This window comes from Caretta caretta, chromosome 22, assembly GCF_965140235.1.
Source record: "Caretta caretta isolate rCarCar2 chromosome 22, rCarCar1.hap1, whole genome shotgun sequence".
NCBI classification, from domain to species: domain Eukaryota; kingdom Metazoa; phylum Chordata; order Testudines; family Cheloniidae; genus Caretta; species Caretta caretta.
The window spans coordinates 19,788,178-19,806,981 of record NC_134227.1 but is presented as its reverse complement, the minus strand read 5'-3'; the positions used below and the strand labels follow the sequence as shown (position 1 = coordinate 19,806,981).

General features: G+C 52.9%; 1 protein-coding gene across 3 annotated transcripts in view; it reads right to left on the bottom strand.

Moving 5' to 3' along the window:
- Positions 1 to 14,102, bottom strand: part of TTC12 (tetratricopeptide repeat domain 12) — a 39,112-nt gene extending 25,010 nt beyond the window's left edge. The window contains exons 1-7 of one of the 3 annotated variants that reach the window (XM_048827523.2): positions 13,998 to 14,102; positions 8,213 to 8,309; positions 6,155 to 6,306; positions 5,128 to 5,158; positions 4,513 to 4,590; positions 3,516 to 3,637; positions 1,180 to 1,239 (exon numbers count right to left, since the gene is read on the bottom strand). In XM_048827523.2, coding sequence (XP_048683480.2) covers positions 1,180 to 1,239; positions 3,516 to 3,637; positions 4,513 to 4,590; positions 5,128 to 5,158; positions 6,155 to 6,306; positions 8,213 to 8,276 — 507 coding nt within the window. In that variant the 5' untranslated portion in view covers positions 8,277 to 8,309; positions 13,998 to 14,102. The remainder of the gene's footprint in view (positions 1 to 1,179; positions 1,240 to 3,515; positions 3,638 to 4,512; positions 4,591 to 5,127; positions 5,159 to 6,154; positions 6,307 to 8,212; positions 8,310 to 13,997) is intronic. The other 2 variants (XM_075122186.1, XM_048827524.2) reach the window with 2 other exon arrangements.
- Positions 14,103 to 18,804: the final 4,702 nt, after the last annotated feature.

Sequence of the window (18,804 nt, the reverse complement as noted above, 5' to 3'; positions counted from 1 at the left end):
AGTGAAGCTAGCTGACTTTCAGTTAATTGAATAACACTTAGGCTGCCCTCTGTAATACAATCAATTGCTATCATACGGAAATTTCTCAGTATACTTTTCATTTCTATTCATACAGAATACTACTAAGGATCAGATCTGGTGTAAGTTGATGCAACTCCATTGATTTCAGCAAAGATACACAGATTTACACTAGCAGAAGACATGGCCCCACATATTCGACTTTTCAAGCAGGAACCACATCCATATTTGGGAAAAGCAGGGTCACCCTTCTCCCACAGCACCCTATAAATTGCAAAACGTAGACCCAGTCTCACCATTTGATAGCCTTAGGCCACAATTGGGAAGAAATCAACAATATGATATTAATCATACATACAAACTAGTGGTTTGATCAGAAATAAGAACATGGACCCATACTCTGCATATATTAAAATTTTTTAAAAACCTGGGACCATATCCTCTGTGGGTGTTAACTAGAATACGGTCATTGACTTCAGGATCATAACTTACATTAGATGAGGATCAGGACCACTGTTCCCTCATACAAAAATCAGATGTCAAGAATTATAACATTCAAAAACCAGTCGGAGAACACTTCAATCTCTCTGGTCACTCGATTACAGACATAAAAGTGGCAATTCTTCAATAAAAAGAACTTTAAAAACAGACTCCAACGAGAGACTACTGAATTGGAATTAATTTGCAAACTGGATACAATTAACTTAGGCTTGAATAAAGACTGGGAGTGGATGGATCATTACACAAAGTAAAACTATTTCCCCATGTTTATTCCCCCCTCACTGTTCCTCAGACATTCTTGTCAACTGCTGGAAATGGCCCACCTTGATTATCACTATAAAAGGTTTCCCTCCCCTCCCCCCCGCTCTCCTGCTGGTAATAGCTCACCTTACTTGATCACTCTCGTTACAGTGTGTATCGTAACACCCATTGTTTCATGTTCTCTGTGTATATAAATCTCCCCACTGTATTTTCCACTGAATGCATCCGATGAACTGAGCTGTAGCTCACGAAAGCTTATGCTCAAATAAATTTGTGAGTCTCTAAGGTGCCACAAGTACTCCTTTTCTTTTTGCGGATACAGCCTAACATGGCTGCTACTCTGAAACTAGTTACACTCTGTGTCCTACCAACTGATTGAAGAAATGGCAAAGCACTTACCTTTAAAGCCCATTCACAATCATTGATTACTTTCTTGTACTCCTGCAACTTCATGTGAGCCTGAAATAAAGCCAAGATGGGATACAGATCAGCAGACTTATCAGCCCAAAGAAGAATTATAATACTGTGTATCTCTATAATGTTTTTCCAAGTTCAAAGTACTGTGCAGACATTAGTTTAATTAAAGTGATATGCTTTAACCCACAGAGAGTGCCAACATATTGACTGATACATAATTAACTGCTTCTGGTGTTTTACCATGTCTGTGCATCAGTGTGCAGTGGATTTTCAAGTGAGTTAAACACAAACCAAGCACAAAACTCACATGGGTCTGTACTAAACTTAGGGCAGGAAAAAGTCCTCAGTTCACAATTAAAAATTTGACTCATCTTTCAGAAAAAAGGTAGCTTGAAAAATATATATACCCCACTGAACTTTATTTTCATGCCGTGGTGCGGATGGGGGATGACCTGTGCATTGTGCTGTCATTGAATGTGGGGTGGGGGGGAAGGGCAGAGCAATGGAGCTTGTGGGACAAACAACCCTTCCATGATTAGGCTTCATTCTGACCCTCCATGCAGGAGACAGGCTGCAGTCACAACAGGAATAAAATGAACTTTAGAAGACTGCTGAATCATTCCCACATGGTCAAGGGAGTAGCTAAAGTCTGGGTTGTGTCTTTCGGGTTTGGTTTTGCTTCCTGGAAGCCAGAGGCACAGGCCAGGAATTAAAACAATAGCTGTCCAATGATTTTCTGAAATGCAACTTTTCCTTTGAGATTATAAAAAGGCAATGAGATAACCTGCTGAACAGAAATAAATTTACATCCATATTAGTACCATAATCTTCTGGCAAGGACCCAACCACAGATACCCACTGCAGGCAAAATGCCCACTCCATAGGTTGCATGCCACTGAGTGAAAGTTTCACAGAACCTACTGCTTCTCACAGTATTAGTAGTTTTCTCAACACAGCATCGGCTTATACTAGTCAGTCCTTTAGCTAGAGAGGAAGAGATCTGTGCAACAATGCTGAAAATTTAGGGTGCAGGCCCTGTTGCTGATGCATGATAGGGAGGGGTCTTACAGTTACACACAATGGAATGGGTTGCAAAGCTTTTGGAAGTGGTTTCAACTGTCAAACATAACGTTGACTAGAAGTACTGAAGTAAGAGCAGGATTTACACTTGAGGAAGAAGGATGCCCCTGGGTTTAAAGCTAGGAGGCATGAGACTTGAGTTCTGTTCCCAATACAGACTTCCTGCGTGACTGACCTATCTAAGGTGTGTGAAATTCTATGGCCTGTGCTATGGAGCAGGTTAGACTAGATGATAAGGTCTTAGGGGAAGACACGAGGGTCCTAGTTCAAGACAGAGGCTCCTAAGGGCTATGATAATACAAATAAATAATGATCATCCTAAGGTCCACCTTCTGGCCTTAAAATCTATTAGTCTATTATTAAAGATATAATATTTGGAAAATGGAGCAGATAGGAGCTCTGCCGGCCCCCCCTTGGCATACAAGGTAGGTAAAGAGCTCATCACCTGTGGTAACATTCAGCTCTCTACTACCTATTTAGAAAATATCAGGACGACAGATTCTTCCCTTCATATGGGCATGTCAGAGAATTAGCCTCCATTAGAGATTATGATAAAAAGAGAGGCAAGGATGGTTAGTGGCAACAAAAGGGAATATAGAGACACTCCTTGCACAAAGCTACAAAAGATGCATGACTGGTTATTTTTGCTTTCTGTTTTCCTTTAGTACCAGCTATTGGGCACTCAATAGCAGGTCTCTGATACCATGGCAATTGGCACAGTATACGAGGATGGATATTACATTATAGGCTGATGTTCATGGCTCAATACTTTCTGTTAGACACTTGCGTAGAGAGAGCATAAAATGCTTCACATGACTGAGGAATTAGTTCAGAGCCATAAAAGGCAGCATGATTTGCAACACAGCCTCTCCAGTGAAGCTGAATTCTTGATCAGTGCAAGAAACTAAAGAGAAAGTTTCAATACAGAGTTTAGTCTAAAGTACTTTGCTGGTAACTTTTAATCATATTAATATTCACTGTTGTTAACATGGCAGTAAAGTAGATCCCATCAACTCCTGTTAGCAAAAATGAGACCTAAAGCACCACTGTGGAGAATGGCCCGGGACAAACTACCTTATGTGCTGCTCTTCCTCCCTTTTCCAGTTCATCTGCAACACATCTGAACTCCTGAAATTGGCTTAGACAACAGAGCAATGATTCTCATGTGCCACCTGCAGGTAGCTTAGGCTGTTTTGTACCTAAACAATACATCTATAGCAGATTTTTCACACGCTGACCTGTGCTCTGTTCGTGTACAGCACCTGCATATCCTTCTGTTTCTCCAGCCCTTCAGTGTATCGCTGGATAGCTGTGGCATAGTCTCCTTTACTGAATGCATCATTTCCCTTCTCTTTCAGGGCTGCAGCAACAAGAGTCATGTATTGCAAATGTCATTATTTCCAGTTGTAAACACAGTGGACAGAAACCATGTTTTCCTGCTGCAGCTTGCCCTGAGATTCCCACTGTATTGCCTCTATTGGAACTGTGTTCATCGGGCATAGCATGCAACAGACTTTTCTCTGTGCATTTTCATTTACGTGCCCCTTTCATGTTCTAAAAGACAAACTCAGGCCATTTGTATTTTCTCTTTATAGCCTATTATTTACATCTTCCCACACACTACATATCTCTCACTCCAAACCTTAAGTCTCTTTATCATAAAGGGGAGAGCTATTAAGAGGAATGTGTTCCAAAAGACCTCAGTACCTACTGCGTATAGCCCATGTTCTCTTCTAATCAATGCTATACATAAGATCATAGGTACTATGGAACACCAAATGCCTGCTTCCTTGTCCCCAGTCTCATCAATGTGCATACACAACGCACAGTCAACCTGTGGAACTCCTTCCCAGAGGATATTGTGAAGGCTAAGACTATACCAGGGTTAAAAAAAGAACTAGATAAGTTCATGGAGGATAGGTCCAGCAATGGCTATTAGCCAGGATGGGCAGGGGTGGTATCCCTAGCCTCTGTTTGCCAGAAGCTGGGAATGGGTGACAGGGGATGGATCACTTGATGATTACCTGTTCTGTTCATTCCCTCGGGGGTACCTGGTACTGGCCACTGTCGGCAGACAGGATACTGGGCTAGATGGACCTTTGGTCTAACCCAGCATGGCTGTTCTTACGTTCTTATAAAAATGTGGCTAACAGGCTAGTTTACCAGCTTAATTCAGCTCTGTTCTTTTTAAGTAGTGCTTAGTGGACATCAAAAATGTAAAACTTCAGCAATTACCATTCGCCAAACGTTCATTTTTCTTCCTTCTTTTGGCTCGTTCTTTTGCATCTTTCTCTAATGCTGACATGAAGCTGTCTGAGAGCCAGCAGAGTTAGGGTAGCATTTCAGTCAATGAAAGAAAAGATTTACTCATTACAATCAAATTGCAGATGAGAGAAAAGTCATTTCTGAGACATGTTTTCTCCATAGAGAAAATCTTAAGGACGTATTTCATTAATTTGATATAATGCGGAACGTGTGTGATAAGCTATTACACACAACGGCCGTAATGCTGCCCTAGATTTGCATACCTGCCTCTTTAAGTAGCTCTTCTCTAAGAGATGCCTCTTTTTGATTCAGAATAATGAGGTTCTTAGATGAGAGGTAGAGAATATGCTGAAAAAATTCTTTACTACGCACAATCCAGCCAGGCACACAGGACTTGTAAGCAATTATAACTTTCTGATACACCTCTCAGAGTCAACTGAAAGATTCACATTGACTTCAGATGGAGTTGGATCAGGCCCTGCATGAGGCAGCTGAATCAGGGAAAGCAATCTGCAATCCTTACTCTAGCTTTATTGATACAAATTGAACAGGGGATAATTATTGGAGAGGTGAACCTTGTCCTACCTTGTCTCACTGTCTCCATATTCCGCGTGGTCTGAAAAAGTTGGATGAGTGACACACAAACACAGATACAAAAAGGTTAGGTTTGAACTGGAATGAAAATAAATTTAAATATAGTTATTTCTAAACTAGCTGCAATTTTCATGAGAAAATATGGATTGCAAAAAATAGAGCACATTCATTTTTCAAAGCAGCTTAAAAAGCAGATGTATAACAACATGAGTCTAGTAACAAGAGAAGCAGTTTTTAAACTTGTCAAAACTAACTCCATCAGATGCATTTAAAGTCACAGAACAAAAGAAAACAATTCAATCCTCAGGTGTCCTCTTGCAAAATCAATTTGGCTAAGAATTTCTGTTAGACTCTTCACATGGGAAAATTCACCACTGCAATCTGATTATTCTAACTGCAATAGCAATCTGCTGGGGTACACTTCATAATAAAAGCATTTCTTTTCATAAGAATAGGAGCAGCCGCACAACACTTAGGGCCAGCTTTCAAAGATATGTAGGTGCCTAAAGATGCGGATACATGCTTTGTGGGATTCTCTAAAGTGCCTAAGCAGGATAGGCGCCCAACTGCTATTGATTTCAACAGGTGTTAGGTGCCTAACCTGCTTAGGTACTTCTGAAAATCCCACTAGTCAACTATCTGAATCTTTAGGCACCTGAAAATCTAGCTCCTAATGTCTGAATTAAAGCCTCTCAAGACTTTGACTGGCTTTGGATCAGAAAGCAGCAAACAGTATCCACATGTTGCATCATCTAAGCACCTGCTTCTTCTTTGCTATTAGCACCCAGTGATCTCCTGAAGAAGAGGTATAGGCTGTAAAACATGATGTGGGGTATTCTCTCATATGCTTTCCAGTGAGGAAAATTAAACATAGGTTTAAGCTACATTTGACCTTTATTTGTAACAATACTTATGAGGTTTGTCTTGGGTTTGCATAAGTGGCAAGATAGCTGCACTTATATCATTTGAAAGACTAACTGCCTACATCTGATACTCGAAAATAGATCATAAGTCTTACCACATCTTGTGAGTAAACAACTGTTCTGTTCAACTTGGTCTTGCATTCTCCATCATCTCTGACCTCCTTGAGCTGAAGTCTTTTCTCTGTATCAGAGATGGCTTTTTCCTGGACAGCTGGGTCTGTGGAGTTCAAGCCTTGAACCAAGTTGGCTAAAACAAAACCAAACAAACATGAAATAAAATGAACTCAGAGAGACCAGGAGTCAAGTTTTCCCTTTGGTTACACATGCCTTTGAAGCCAGAAGGAGCTGAATGTATGATTGAGAGTATGCCCATGCTCTGAGGTGGGGTGTGATTCCCAGCTTGAGGAGAGAGTGCACTAGTTCTCATCAAGTTAGCACACTAAACACAGCCACACAAGCTGTGGTACTCAGGGCAGCTAGCCAGTTTATAACCATCTGAGATCCTACACACATACTCAGGGTGGCTGGCTCATTTCACAGCTTGTGCTTCCACGGCTACATTCTATCTGTAGTGTGATTACTCAGTGACAGCCAGTGAGAGTATGTCTTCTCAACTTGGGAATCACACCCCCAGCTCAAAGTGTAGATGTGCACTAAAAGACTTGATGTAACATACACATGACAAGGACAACATTTATAAACTAAAAAAAAAAAATTCATCTGTCTTTGGCCTTTTGGCTATGGTTCAGGGTAGCTTCAGTTTAATATCTGATATAACCTCTGGAGGGAGTAGCTCCAAATGTTAGCAGGGGGATGGACTCAATCTAACAAGTTTTTTCCCCATCTCTAAGTTCTACCAATGATTTAAATGACTCTAAAAATAAAATAATAACCGGAGGCATTTAGAGGCATTGCCAGTATCTGGCAAGATTCACATCTCCAAGCACTCAGAGATTTCAAAAACTAAACACAGTGATCAAAACTGTATGATCTTTTCTTCTTTTGTTTTTTCTTCCTTTTGCTCTCTAATTCTCTTTATTTGTCCACCTCAAATGATTTCGGTTTTCTATTTGGGTATTTATCACTGAACAAAGATTAAGGCAATAATGTGACACAATAACCAGCATTTCAGTGAGGGTAGATGCCCAAAGATCAAATTTCACTGATAAAAATAGAGCAGTTTCAAAAATACAGAGTTCTTTTCTGTTTAAAATACAAAATCCCCTATTTGGGTACATTTTGATTTATTTTTTATCATTTGTTATACGTTCAGTGCCAAAGACACTTGTTTTCTTTTGCCTCTGGCTGGGAGTCTAACTTCAGAAACAGCAACAGGAGAGAACACAAAAGAAGCCTCCCAAACCATAGTGAACACTGCTGTCATTTGGACATCAATGAAGTTTTCCAATCTTAGTAAGAAAGACAAATATGCAGGTCTCTCAGGTAATTCCCTTTTAGACCTAAATTTCTGCTGCAGTTTCAAGTGGCTATGTTATTCTTCTATTTTACTTCCTGTCCTAAACTGCTGCATAGGATTCCTATGCTCTGCTAAAAAAAACTGTGGCAATCCTTCCAGAGATGGCTAGAAGTTAGTGGTGGGTCCCTTAGCTACTTCACAGAGGCGTTATAAGACTTCATAAGTTAATGTCTGCAGAATACTTTGAGATCCTCAGATGAAAGGGGCTATAGAAATGCCATCTATTACCATCACTTATCAAAAACTCCAATTTTTTAATTTCACTTCTTTGTTTGCTAGCCCAGTTACTAAGACCCCCATTCCTGGAAGTGACTGCCTGCATTCATGAAGTGCCCCACTGCCTTCAGGACTGGGGCCTCACTTTATGAGAGTATTTTTTATAAACATTGTTATACATAAGGAAAGATCATAGCCAACATTTTCTAAAGCAAGGTCTGATTTTGACTGTTCCGTTACCTGGTGCCCAACTAAAGACCATTTGGGTCTGGTTTTCAGAGGTGCTAAGCGCTCACAGCTCTTATCAAGATCAGCTGGAGTTAGGAGCTCAGTATCTCCGCAAATGTCTTAAGGTGGACACTAAAACCAGAAGCCAATGCTGTCCTTAACGCAGTGACTTCACCTGAGCAACACTCCAACCAAGTGTAAATCTGCCCCACCATGTTTACAGTACACTTACTAATTTCATCCACATCTCTCAGGAATTTCTGCAAATCTCTCTCCTCCAGCTCATCAGCCATCATGGTACAGAATGACTTAAGGGGGTGGACTGGAACCTAGAAGAAGGAATAACAGAAGGAGAAAAAAAAAAAGAAACTTACAAAGCCTAAAAATAACCTATTGGTTATTTTAATACAGGTTTGCCGCCACATCTGGGGAGACTGGATGATTCACAACATTCGTTGGAATGCATCCGATGAAGTGAGCTGTAGCTCACGAAAGCTTATGCTCAAATAAAGTGGTTAGTCTCTAAGGTGCCACTAGTACTCTTCTTCTTTTTGCGAACATTGGTTCACTTTCCCTTTACCATTCTCACTTGGGCTTTGACAGCTTGTTTCCAGCCCAGAACTAGAGTACCATCATAAGTTACTCAGAGTATTACATAATGTCAACCTCAAGCCCCACAGGACAGGGGTCTGTGTCACAAACTCACCACCACTACCAGCACTTAGTTGATCACATTTTCAGAAGTGGTCAGGACCCAGCAGCTCCCACTGAGAACCAAAGAGAGTCCCCCTCCACCCTACCACTGAGAATGGAGAAACCTCATTTAAAATTACACAGTCCCTCCCAGTCCCCACTGAGAACACTGCAAGCTGAGCTCCTTTGACACCCTGGCTCCACAGGCCCCTTTCAGACAGCATCATGCCTGAGGGATGATTGGGATATGGAGACTGAGTTCTCCTGTCACACTCCCTACTCCACACCCAACAGGGCCAAAGTGGGCTGGCAGGGGAAGCTGGCCCTGCTGCTGCTGCTGCTACCCCGGCGGACCAGAAGGCTCCATCCGCTAGCACCTTTGTCTGCAAGGAAGTCACGCATAGTGGCCCGTTAGAGCAGGGAGAGATGGGGCACTGTAGGGACAGGGGGCTGTAGGCCTGGGGGAGGTTAATGGCAGGGAGAGGCTGGGGAACTGGGAGGTGAGACTGGGAAAAGTTGGGAAGCAGTTGGGGTACTGTGGGGTGGAGCAGCAAGGCTGTCGGAGGCAGTGGTAAGGACTGGGGGGCTGCAGGGTGGGGAGCAGGGAGAAGTGCGGGCTGTGGGGATTTGGGGTGGGTAGAGATGGAACAGATGGCCACAGGGGGAGGTGGGGGCAATGAGGGCACTGTGGAGATCAGGGCGAGGTTGGGGCTGCAGGGTGGGGAGCTAGGAAGGAGATAGAGGTGGGGGGCCTGCGAGGTGGGGAGAAGTGGGGCAGGGGCTGCAGGAAGTGGGGGAAATGAGGGTGCTGTGATCAGGGAGAGGTTGGGGCTGCAGCGTGGGGAGCTGGGAAAGACCGGGTGGGGGCTGCAGGGAGAGCAGGCAAAGGTCGGGACTGTATGGCAGCATGGAGAGGTGGGGCAGGGGTTGCGGGGGGGGGGGGGGGGAGCAGGGAGAGGTGGGAATGGTGTGGTGCTGCCCGGAGGGAGGAATGGTGGGGAACTGGGGGGAACGGTGGGGCCACAGGATGGGGAGCCTGGGGAGAGATGGGGGCTGCATGGGGGGGGGATGGTGTGGGCAGGGGGTGGGGAGCAATGCGGGGCTGGAGAGCAGAGAAAGGTGGGGAGCAATGGGGGCTGCGGAGAGGTGGGGAAAGTGGGGAGCAATGGGGGCTGCGCAGAAACTGTGGGGAGCAATGGGGGGATGGTCAGGAGCAATGGAGGGCTGGGGAGATGGGGGGCTGCGTGGGGGGGAGAGTGGGGGCGGGTAGTGGGGAGCGATGGGGGGCTGAGGAGAGGCAGGGGCAGTGGGAGGCTGGGGGCTGCGCGGAGAGGGACGGTGGGGAGCGATGGGGGGCTGGGGAGAGGTGGGGGCTGCGCGGAGGGGGGTGGTGGGGAGCGATGGGGGGCTGGGGAGAGGCGGGAGCAGTGGGGGGCTGGGGGCTACGTGGAGGGAGCGGTAGGGGGCTGGGGAGAGGCGGGGGCAGTGGGGGGCTGGGGAGAGGCGGGGGCAGTGGGGGGCTGGGGGCTACGTGGAGGGAGCGGTAGGGGGCTGGGGAGAGGCGGGGGCAGTGGGGGGCTGGGGGCTGCGTGGAGGGGGGCAGTTGGGAGCGGTATGGGGCTGGGGAGAGGCGGGGGCAGTGGGGAGATGGGGGCTGCGCAGAGGGGCGCGGTGGGGGGCTGGGGAGAGGCGGGGGCAGTGGGGGGCTGGGGAGAGGCGGGGGCAGTGGGGGGCTGGGGGCTGCGTGGAGGGGGGCAGTTGGGAGCGGTATGGGGCTGGGGAGAGGCGGGGGCAGTGGGGAGATGGGGGCTGCGCAGAGGGGCGCGGTGGGGGGCTGGGGAGAGACGGGGGCAGTGGGGAGATGGGGGCTGCGCAGAGGGGCGCGGTGGGGGGCTGGGGAGAGGCGGGGGCAGTGGGGGGCTGGGGAGAGGCGGGGGCAGGGGGGGCTGGAGGCTGCGCGGAGGGGGCGGTGGGGGGCTGGGGAGAGACGGGGGCAGTGGGGAGATGGGGGCTGCGCGGAGGGGGGTGGTGGTGAGCAATGGGGGGCTGGGGAGAGGCGGGGGCAGTGGGGGGCTGGGGGCTGCGTGGAGGGGGGCAGTTGGGAGCGGTATGGGGCTGGGGAGAGGCGGGGGCAGTGGGGAGATGGGGGCTGCGCAGAGGGGTGCGGTGGGGGGCTGGGGAGAAGCGGGGGCAGTGGGGGGCTGGGGGCTACGTGGAGGGAGCGGTAGGGGGCTGGGGAGAGGCGGGGGCAGTGGGGGGCTGGGGGCTGCGTGGAGGGGGGCAGTTGGGAGCGGTATGGGGCTGGGGAGAGGCGGGGGCAGTGGGGAGATGGGGGCTGCGCAGAGGGGTGCGGTGGGGGGCTGGGGAGAAGCGGGGGCAGTGGGGGGCTGGGGGCTACGTGGAGGGAGCGGTAGGGGGCTGGGGAGAGGCGGGGGCAGTGGGGGGCTGGGGGCTGCGTGGAGGGGGGCAGTTGGGAGCGGTATGGGGCTGGGGAGAGGCGGGGGCAGTGGGGAGATGGGGGCTGCGCAGAGGGGCGCGGTGGGGGGCTGGGGAGAGGCGGGGGTGGTGGGGGGCTGGGGGCTGCGCAGAGGGGCGCGGTGGGGGGCTGGGGAGAGGCGGGGGCAGTGGGGGGCTGGGGAGAGACGGGGCGGTGGGGGGCTGGGGAGAGGCGGGGGCAGGGGGGGCTGGGGGCTGCGCGGAGGGGGGCGGTGGGGGGCTGGGGAGAGACGGGGGCACTGGGGAGATGGGGGCTGCGCGGAGGGGGGTGGTGGTGAGCAATGGGGGGCTGGGGAGAGGCGGGGGCAGTGGGGAGATGGGGGCTGCACAGAGGGGCGCGGTGGGGGGCTGGGGAGAGACGGGGGCGGTGGGGGGCTGGGGAGAGGCGGGGGCGGTGGGGAGATGGGGGCTGCGCGGTGGGGGGCTGGGGAGAGGCGGGGGCAGTGGGGAGATGGGGGCTGCGCGGAGGGGGGCGGTGGGGGGCTGGGGAGAGACGGGGGCAGTGGGGAGATGGGGGCTGCGCGGAGAGGGGTGGTGGTGAGCAATGGGGGGCTGGGGAGAGGCGGGGGCAGTGGGGGGCTGGGGAGAGGCGGGGGCGGTGGGGGGCTGGGGGCTGCGCGGAGGGGGACAGTGGGGGGCTGGGGAGAGACGGGGGCAGTGGGGAGATGGGGGCTGCGCAGAGGGGCGCGGTGGGGGGCTGGGGAGAGGCGGGGGCAGTGGGGGGCTGGGGAGAGACGGGGGCGGTGGGGGGCTGGGGAGAGGCGGGGGCAGGGGGTGCTGGGGGGGCTGGGGGCTGCGCAGAGGGGCGCGGTGGGGGGCTGGGGAGAGGCGGGGGCAGTGGGGAGATGGGGGCTGCGCGGAGGGGGGCGGTGGGGGGCTGGGGAGATGGGGGCTGCGCGGAGGGGGGCGGTGGGGGGCTGGGGAGAGACGGGGGCAGTGGGGAGATGGGGGCTGCGCGGAGGGGGGTGGTGGTGAGCAATGGGGGGCTGGGGAGAGGCGGGGGCAGTGGGGAGATGGGGGCTGCACAGAGGGGCGCGGTGGGGGGCTGGGGAGAGACGGGGGCGGTGGGGGGCTGGGGAGAGGCGGGGGCGGTGGGGAGATGGGGGCTGCGCGGTGGGGGGCTGGGGAGAGGCGGGGGCAGTGGGGAGATGGGGGCTGCGCGGAGGGGGGCGGTGGGGGGCTGGGGAGAGACGGGGGCAGTGGGGAGATGGGGGCTGCGCGGAGGGGGGTGGTGGTGAGCAATGGGGGGCTGGGGAGAGGCGGGGGCAGTGGGGGGCTGGGGAGAGGCGGGGGCGGTGGGGGGCTGGGGGCTGCGCGGAGGGGGACGGTGGGGGGCTGGGGAGAGACGGGGGCAGTGGGGAGATGGGGGCTGCGCAGAGGGGCGCGGTGGGGGGCTGGGGAGAGGCGGGGGCAGTGGGGGGCTGGGGAGAGACGGGGGCGGTGGGGGGCTGGGGAGAGGCGGGGGCAGTGGGGGGCTGGGGAGAGGCGGGGGCGGTGGGGGGCTGGGGGCTGCGCAGAGGGGCGCGGTGGGGGGCTGGGGAGAGGCGGGGGCAGTGGGGGGCTGGGGAGAGGCGGGGGCAGTGGGGAGATGGGGGCTGCGCGGAGGGGGGCGGTGGGGGGCTGGGGAGATGGGGGCTGCGCGGAGGGGGGCGGTATGGGGCTGGGGAGAGACGGGGGCGGTGGGGGCTGCGCGGGGGGGCTGGGGAGAGGCGGGCGATGGGGGGCAGTTGGGGCGCGGGGGGGCGCGGGGGGGCTGGGGAGAGGCGGGGGCAGTGGGGAGATGGGGGCTGCGCGGAGGGGGGCGGTATGGGGCTGGGGAGAGACGGGGGCAGTGGGGGCGCGGGGGGGCTGGGGAGAGGCGGGCGATGGGGGGCAGTGGGGGAGCGGGGGGGCTGGGGAGAGGCGGGCGATGGGGGGCAGTGGGGGCGCGGGGGGGCGCGGGGGGGCTGGGGAGAGGCGGGCGATGGGGGGCAGTGGGGGCGCGGGGGGGCGCGGGGGGGCTGGGGAGAGGCGGGCGATGGGGGGCGGTGGGGGCTGCGCGGGGGGGCTGGGGAGAGGCGGGCGATGGGGGGCAGTGGGGGCGCGGGGGGGCGCGGGGGGGCTGGGGAGAGGCGGGCGATGGGGGGCAGTGGGGGCGCGGGGGGGCGCGGGGGGGCTGGGGAGAGGCGGGCGATGGGGGGCAGTGGGGGCGCGGGGGGGCTGGGGAGAGGCGGGCGATGGGGGGCAGTGGGGGCGCGGGGGGGCGCGGGGGGGCTGGGGAGAGGCGGGCGATGGGGGGCAGTGGGGGCGCGGGGGGGCGCGGGGGGGCTGGGGAGAGGCGGGCGATGGGGGGCAGTGGGGGCGCGGGGGGGCTGGGGAGAGGCTGGGGAGAGGCGGGCGATGGGGGGCAGTGGGGGCGCGGGGGGGCGCGGGGGGGCTGGGGAGAGGCGGGCGATGGGGGGCAGTGGGGGCGCGGGGGGGCTGGGGAGAGGCGGGCGATGGGGGGCAGTGGGGGCGCGGGGGGGCTGGGGAGAGGCGGGCGATGGGGCGCGGGGGGGCGCGGGGGGGCTGGGGAGAGGCGGGCGATGGGGGGCAGTGGGGGCGCGGGGGGGCGCGGGGGGGCTGGGGAGAGGCGGGCGATGGGGGGCAGTGGGGGCGCGGGGGGGCGCGGGGGGGCGCGGGGGGGCTGGGGAGAGGCGGGCGATGGGGGGCAGTGGGGGCGCGGGGGGGCGCGGGGGGGCTGGGGAGAGGCGGGCGATGGGGCGCGGGGGGGCGCGGGGGGGCTGGGGAGAGGCGGGCGATGGGGGGCAGTGGGGGCGCGGGGGGGGCGCGGGGGGGTTCCTGCTCACCCCGTGCGAGCCGCGCCCTGCAGCAGGCCGGGCGGGAGCCGGGCAGTTACCGGGTCAGCAGCGTCTCGCTGGTCGCCTCGGTAACGAGCCCGTGATGCTCCGCCCCTTCCTCCCTCGGCGCAGCCAATAGCGGCCGCCGGTGGGCGGGGCCTGGCCCCGGGAGGAGGCGGTGCTGTGCCGAGATGGGCGGGGCCCCCTCAGAGGGACCAGGCGGTGGGGGCAGCTACAGAGGAGATGCAGACAGAACCTGGGGGGGGGGGGGCAGAGGTCAGGGGGCAGAGGTCAAAGGCTTGTCCAATGGGGTTGGAGGAGCCAGTAAAGCCCCAGTAAAGCCCCTCCCCTTCACCCCCAGAGCAGAGCCCCCCCCCAGCCCAGGCAGCGCCACCCTCCCGCGGCGAGCCCCCAGCCCCGGCACTGCCCCCCCGCCCCCCCATAAGCCTCCTGTTGCAACAGCCCATTGCCAGCCTCCTCCGCCGCCCAGCCAGACCCTGGTCGGAGACAACAGCCGGGCACATGGCCGGTGGGGGGCCGAGTGCCCATGACCACAGCCTGCGGCTCAGCGCCCCGCACGGCCGTTACTGATCCGGTGCAGCCAGGTTAATCGCAGGGGGGTGCGCGGCCCGTGGCCAGTCCGTGACCAGGCAGTGTCCTCTCCTGACCTCAAAGCCAATCAATGTACGGGCACTCTGTCTCCACGGCAGGCAGCGTATTCAGAGACTGTTATATGGCAACAGCTTCAACCAAAGCTGCCCACTGGGCCCTGCAGCGCCAGCCACGACTCCATCAGTGATCCTGGGCCTTCAGAACTGTATCTTTATTTTAGTTAAGTTATGAACTCTAATAAAAATCCCTCCTCCCTCACTTCTCGCTCTGTGGATTTATTCGCTCGTTGAGGGACGGCCAACAGTTATTTACTCTTAAAGAGCACATTTTATTTAATGGTGTTTTCAGATGATGTGACAAGGGAGACAAGAAACAAGAAAGAGCTCTCATGATGAGGTGAACCCACAACTGTCATCAAACACTCAATAATAATTGTCAACAGGGAGCAGGTCAGAAATCCCCCCTGTGAACATTCAATTGATACAGAAGAGGAAAACTATCATTCTCTGTCAGAAATAATGATTCATTTTCATGCTGTCTAGCGGCAAGTATTCACTCTGAAGAACCAAGTAGGAATTACAGAAATACAGAAAAGCCCTTTGTTCTTATTGTATATCGAGCTGGAACCAACTAGAACTCACATTACACTGTCATCTGTGTTGTAACACTTACTCAGGGAAACTGAAATTTTATTTTTAAGCCTAGATAAACTTGATCATGTGAAACTAGAAATTGGTCTTTCTTGCTTCAATCATCACATCTCAATGGAAAAAATACTTGGAAATACTGATTTTTCTATGGACTTGTCTTTTTGTTGTACAGCACCTAGCACAACAGGGTCATGGTTCACGTGTGGAGTACTTAGGTACTACTGCAGTACAAATAATCATTTTCATTTTGCTTCAATTTGTGTGTTTGTAATGTGCTTTGATATTCTCAAGCAAAGGATATTTACAGTACAGAAATGCAAAGTATGAGTTCATGTAACACAAGAACACCAGTGTAAGCAAAACTGGATACCCAAATTATGAGAGTATTTTGACTTTATAGAACAAAAATTTCATAAGACTGTTGCAACATTTTGTTGACCTTTTCTTTGCAAATACAACTCTGATAATGATTTTCTTTAGATGACCCTCCTTGTCATGGAGAGGAATCAAACAGCAGCAAATCAAACAGGAACATTTCCTATCAGAGGCTTCAAGATGGAAAGCTCCTGCCCAGGGAGGTTGAAACGGCTGCCCGTCTTGAAAACCCTAAGACAGCATGGCAGTGCCAGGTACCAAGCCCCAGCCCTGAAGCTCAGGGTCCCATGGTTTGAGGTGAGCACATTACTGCTCCGCAAAGCAAAGCACAATCCATAAAGCAAAAATCTGATATGCACTAATCCCCAAATTTTGCTGTATTCCCCAAAACTAAGTTGCTAGCCTTTTGCAGGAGTAACATGTGTTTGCTGTAGCCTCGGCAGTTGAAAGGTCTCTAGTGGAAGGAGCCCTGTAATGTGTCACTTACAGTACCCATCTCAGGGAAGACACAGCTGCTGGATGTTGCAAAGTAGAATGTAGCAAAATCCCCAGAACTATCATAATGGTGCTCCTTTCCCCAGGCTGACATTCCCCAGTCCCTATGTAAAGTGGTTCAATACAGTGTTCTGCCAGCTGGTGCGCAGGTCCCCCTCGTGCACACAACCATAACCTTTCAAACATCCCAGAGCTCCCTAATTACTAGCCTGCTTTCTATCTGTCCACTGTGATACAGCAGAGCCAGAAGGGCAGTGGGAGAGTGGTCCAGGGGAGATATATAAGACCTAGGCTAATTAAGGCGTGTTTCCTTGTAGACTAAGGAAGGTTACTACAGGTTAATTGGAGCACCTGTAGTCAATTATCAGAAACCTAATAAAAAAACCCTGTTTTAGGCAGATGGGGTTTTAGGCAGGTGTGAGGAAGGAGACAGAACTGGAGTTTGGTGGTGTGTTGCTAAGAGCTGAAAGACCAGAAAACCAGAGGAAGGGAGACTCCTTCTCCAGCATCAAGGCCTGAGGGTAACCCTACCCAGAGGGTAAGAAACCTGCAGGGGTTGAGAGGGGCTATGGCTCAGAGTGAGGTGCAAACCCAGACTACTTCCCTCTTCTGTCACCTCCCTGGGCTACTAGTGGTGCCCCAAGAGCAGGGGAAAGGGGTGGTGTTCTAGCCCCCTAGCAAGAAAAGCATGCGCCCCACCATACTAACATGGGCCATTCTTCCACACACTCTAACCACATGGAACAAACCTTTTGCTTCTCTGTGCCTATCTGGCTCCCTGTCCTATTCACATCCCATCTCCAGACACAGGTCTTTTTCATGCTACATGGCTCCTGAACAGCCCCATCTGCTGTAAATGTTAGCACCATTAACTCAGTCTTGGCTGAATGGAGGCTCAGCCTGTGAGTTTTCATCCTTGCTCCAACCTGTTTTAGACATTGCCTAAATCCCTTGAACTTCACAGGCAGGGAAATTGATGCACAAATCATTGGCTCAAAGTCACTGTGAGACAGTGGTGTAGCTGGGAATAGGTCCCCAGAGCTCTGGCTTGGAGTCCTCCGCTCTAAATGTCATCTCTAGAACGTGACCTTGGCTTTTGCACCTGAACCTTCACTCTTTCTATCATATGGTGAAAGCCCATGTTTCTGCACATCTCAGAGTGCAGATTGCAATCATAGTGGGAGTAAAATGTCAGATTAGAGACAATTATCTGCTTTATAAGCAACACTAGCATTTGATTGCTCTTGGGAGACTGACTTGATAAGTGCTCATATGTCCCCCTCTGTATATAGTACATTATGTGGACAACTGCCATAAGGCAGGTGTACACTGCCCACATCTCGTGATAAGCGATCATCTCTTTAATACTATCTGCTGGTAATTAGCTCTTCTTGGGGGTGGTGCCCCTGTGAGTTTGCGCCACAGGCAAGGAAGCTGTGTTCTGCCTGTGGCGCTGCCCGTTTAATCACTTCCCAGTGTGATCAGGAAAGAGACGCAATGTGACCAAGCTTGTGCAACAATGCTGCTGGCGAGGTAGCAACAGTTTAGACCTGTTGCAAGCTCTTAGAGCAGCAGCTTGGGCTGGGAGAGGAATGGGGAGTGTTCTCCCCCATCAGAGCAGCCCATCGGCTATGCCCCAGATGGTCTCTGGAATGCTTCCCCTTTGCTCACCGGGCAGGGCAGGCTACATAAAGAAATGCCCTCTGCTCCCTGCTTGCTTATTTACTGGGAGGTGTGAAATCATGTTAATTTCTCTCACTCCTCTCCCCAGGCTGATCATTGGCAATGCTCAAAGTTGCTCAAGCAATCAAAATGCAACATGGAAATCTCGGCCTTCCAGATGAAATTCAACCCATGCTGAGGTTCCCAGGTACTGCTCAATCCCTACTCAGCCCTTAATGTGGCCATTAAACCCTTAATGTGGTAGTTATTTGGTGATTAAAGCCTTGGGCAGGCTCTCTGTGAAGGGGTGAAGTTTCCTCTGCCCAGAGACTGCTGGACTATTTTGAATGCCACCCTTAAGGCTTTTAGAGATGTGCTGCCCCAGGAAGAAACATGTTTTCTGGGTCTCTTTTTACATGTGCTGTTTCATTACATCTTTAACAGCTGCTTCTTCTCCCCCCTCCTTTTTAGAGAAGTCCTTCTGATATTGAACACTTATATTTCAGTTGCACTGTGATGCCCTGACCTGGGGCCATGTGTGATAAGTGTTACACAGCAAGGCAGACATGCTCCCTGCAACTAAGAGCTTTCAGCTGAGCCAGTGAGGGATACCTTTGACAGGCAATGGGGCTCCTGCTCTCTAGGATGATACATATCCACTCTCTGCATCTTTCCTCCCAGCCTTGAATAATTTATTGGCTTGAAATGTCACAAATGTTTTCTGTGCCCCACAGCCTTGTTGAAGTGCCTCCTGGTTTTCCCATAATAAATGGGTCTGCACTTGCTTTGCAATTTGTTGCAAACCAAAAAGAGAAATCTGCTGCTGCTGTCTTCTGTTTGTCAAATCCCTGAAACACACATCCAGTTAGATTTGCAAGGACCAGAGTGGCTGTCTGTACTGCTGTGAGCTCATCTCCTATAAACAAACACGAGAGGGTCACGTCAGCCCTTGCTATTTTTCTTCAGGGGACCAAGATGCTTCAGCAACCTGACAGCAAATTAAGGAGACCTCTTTGGTTAAA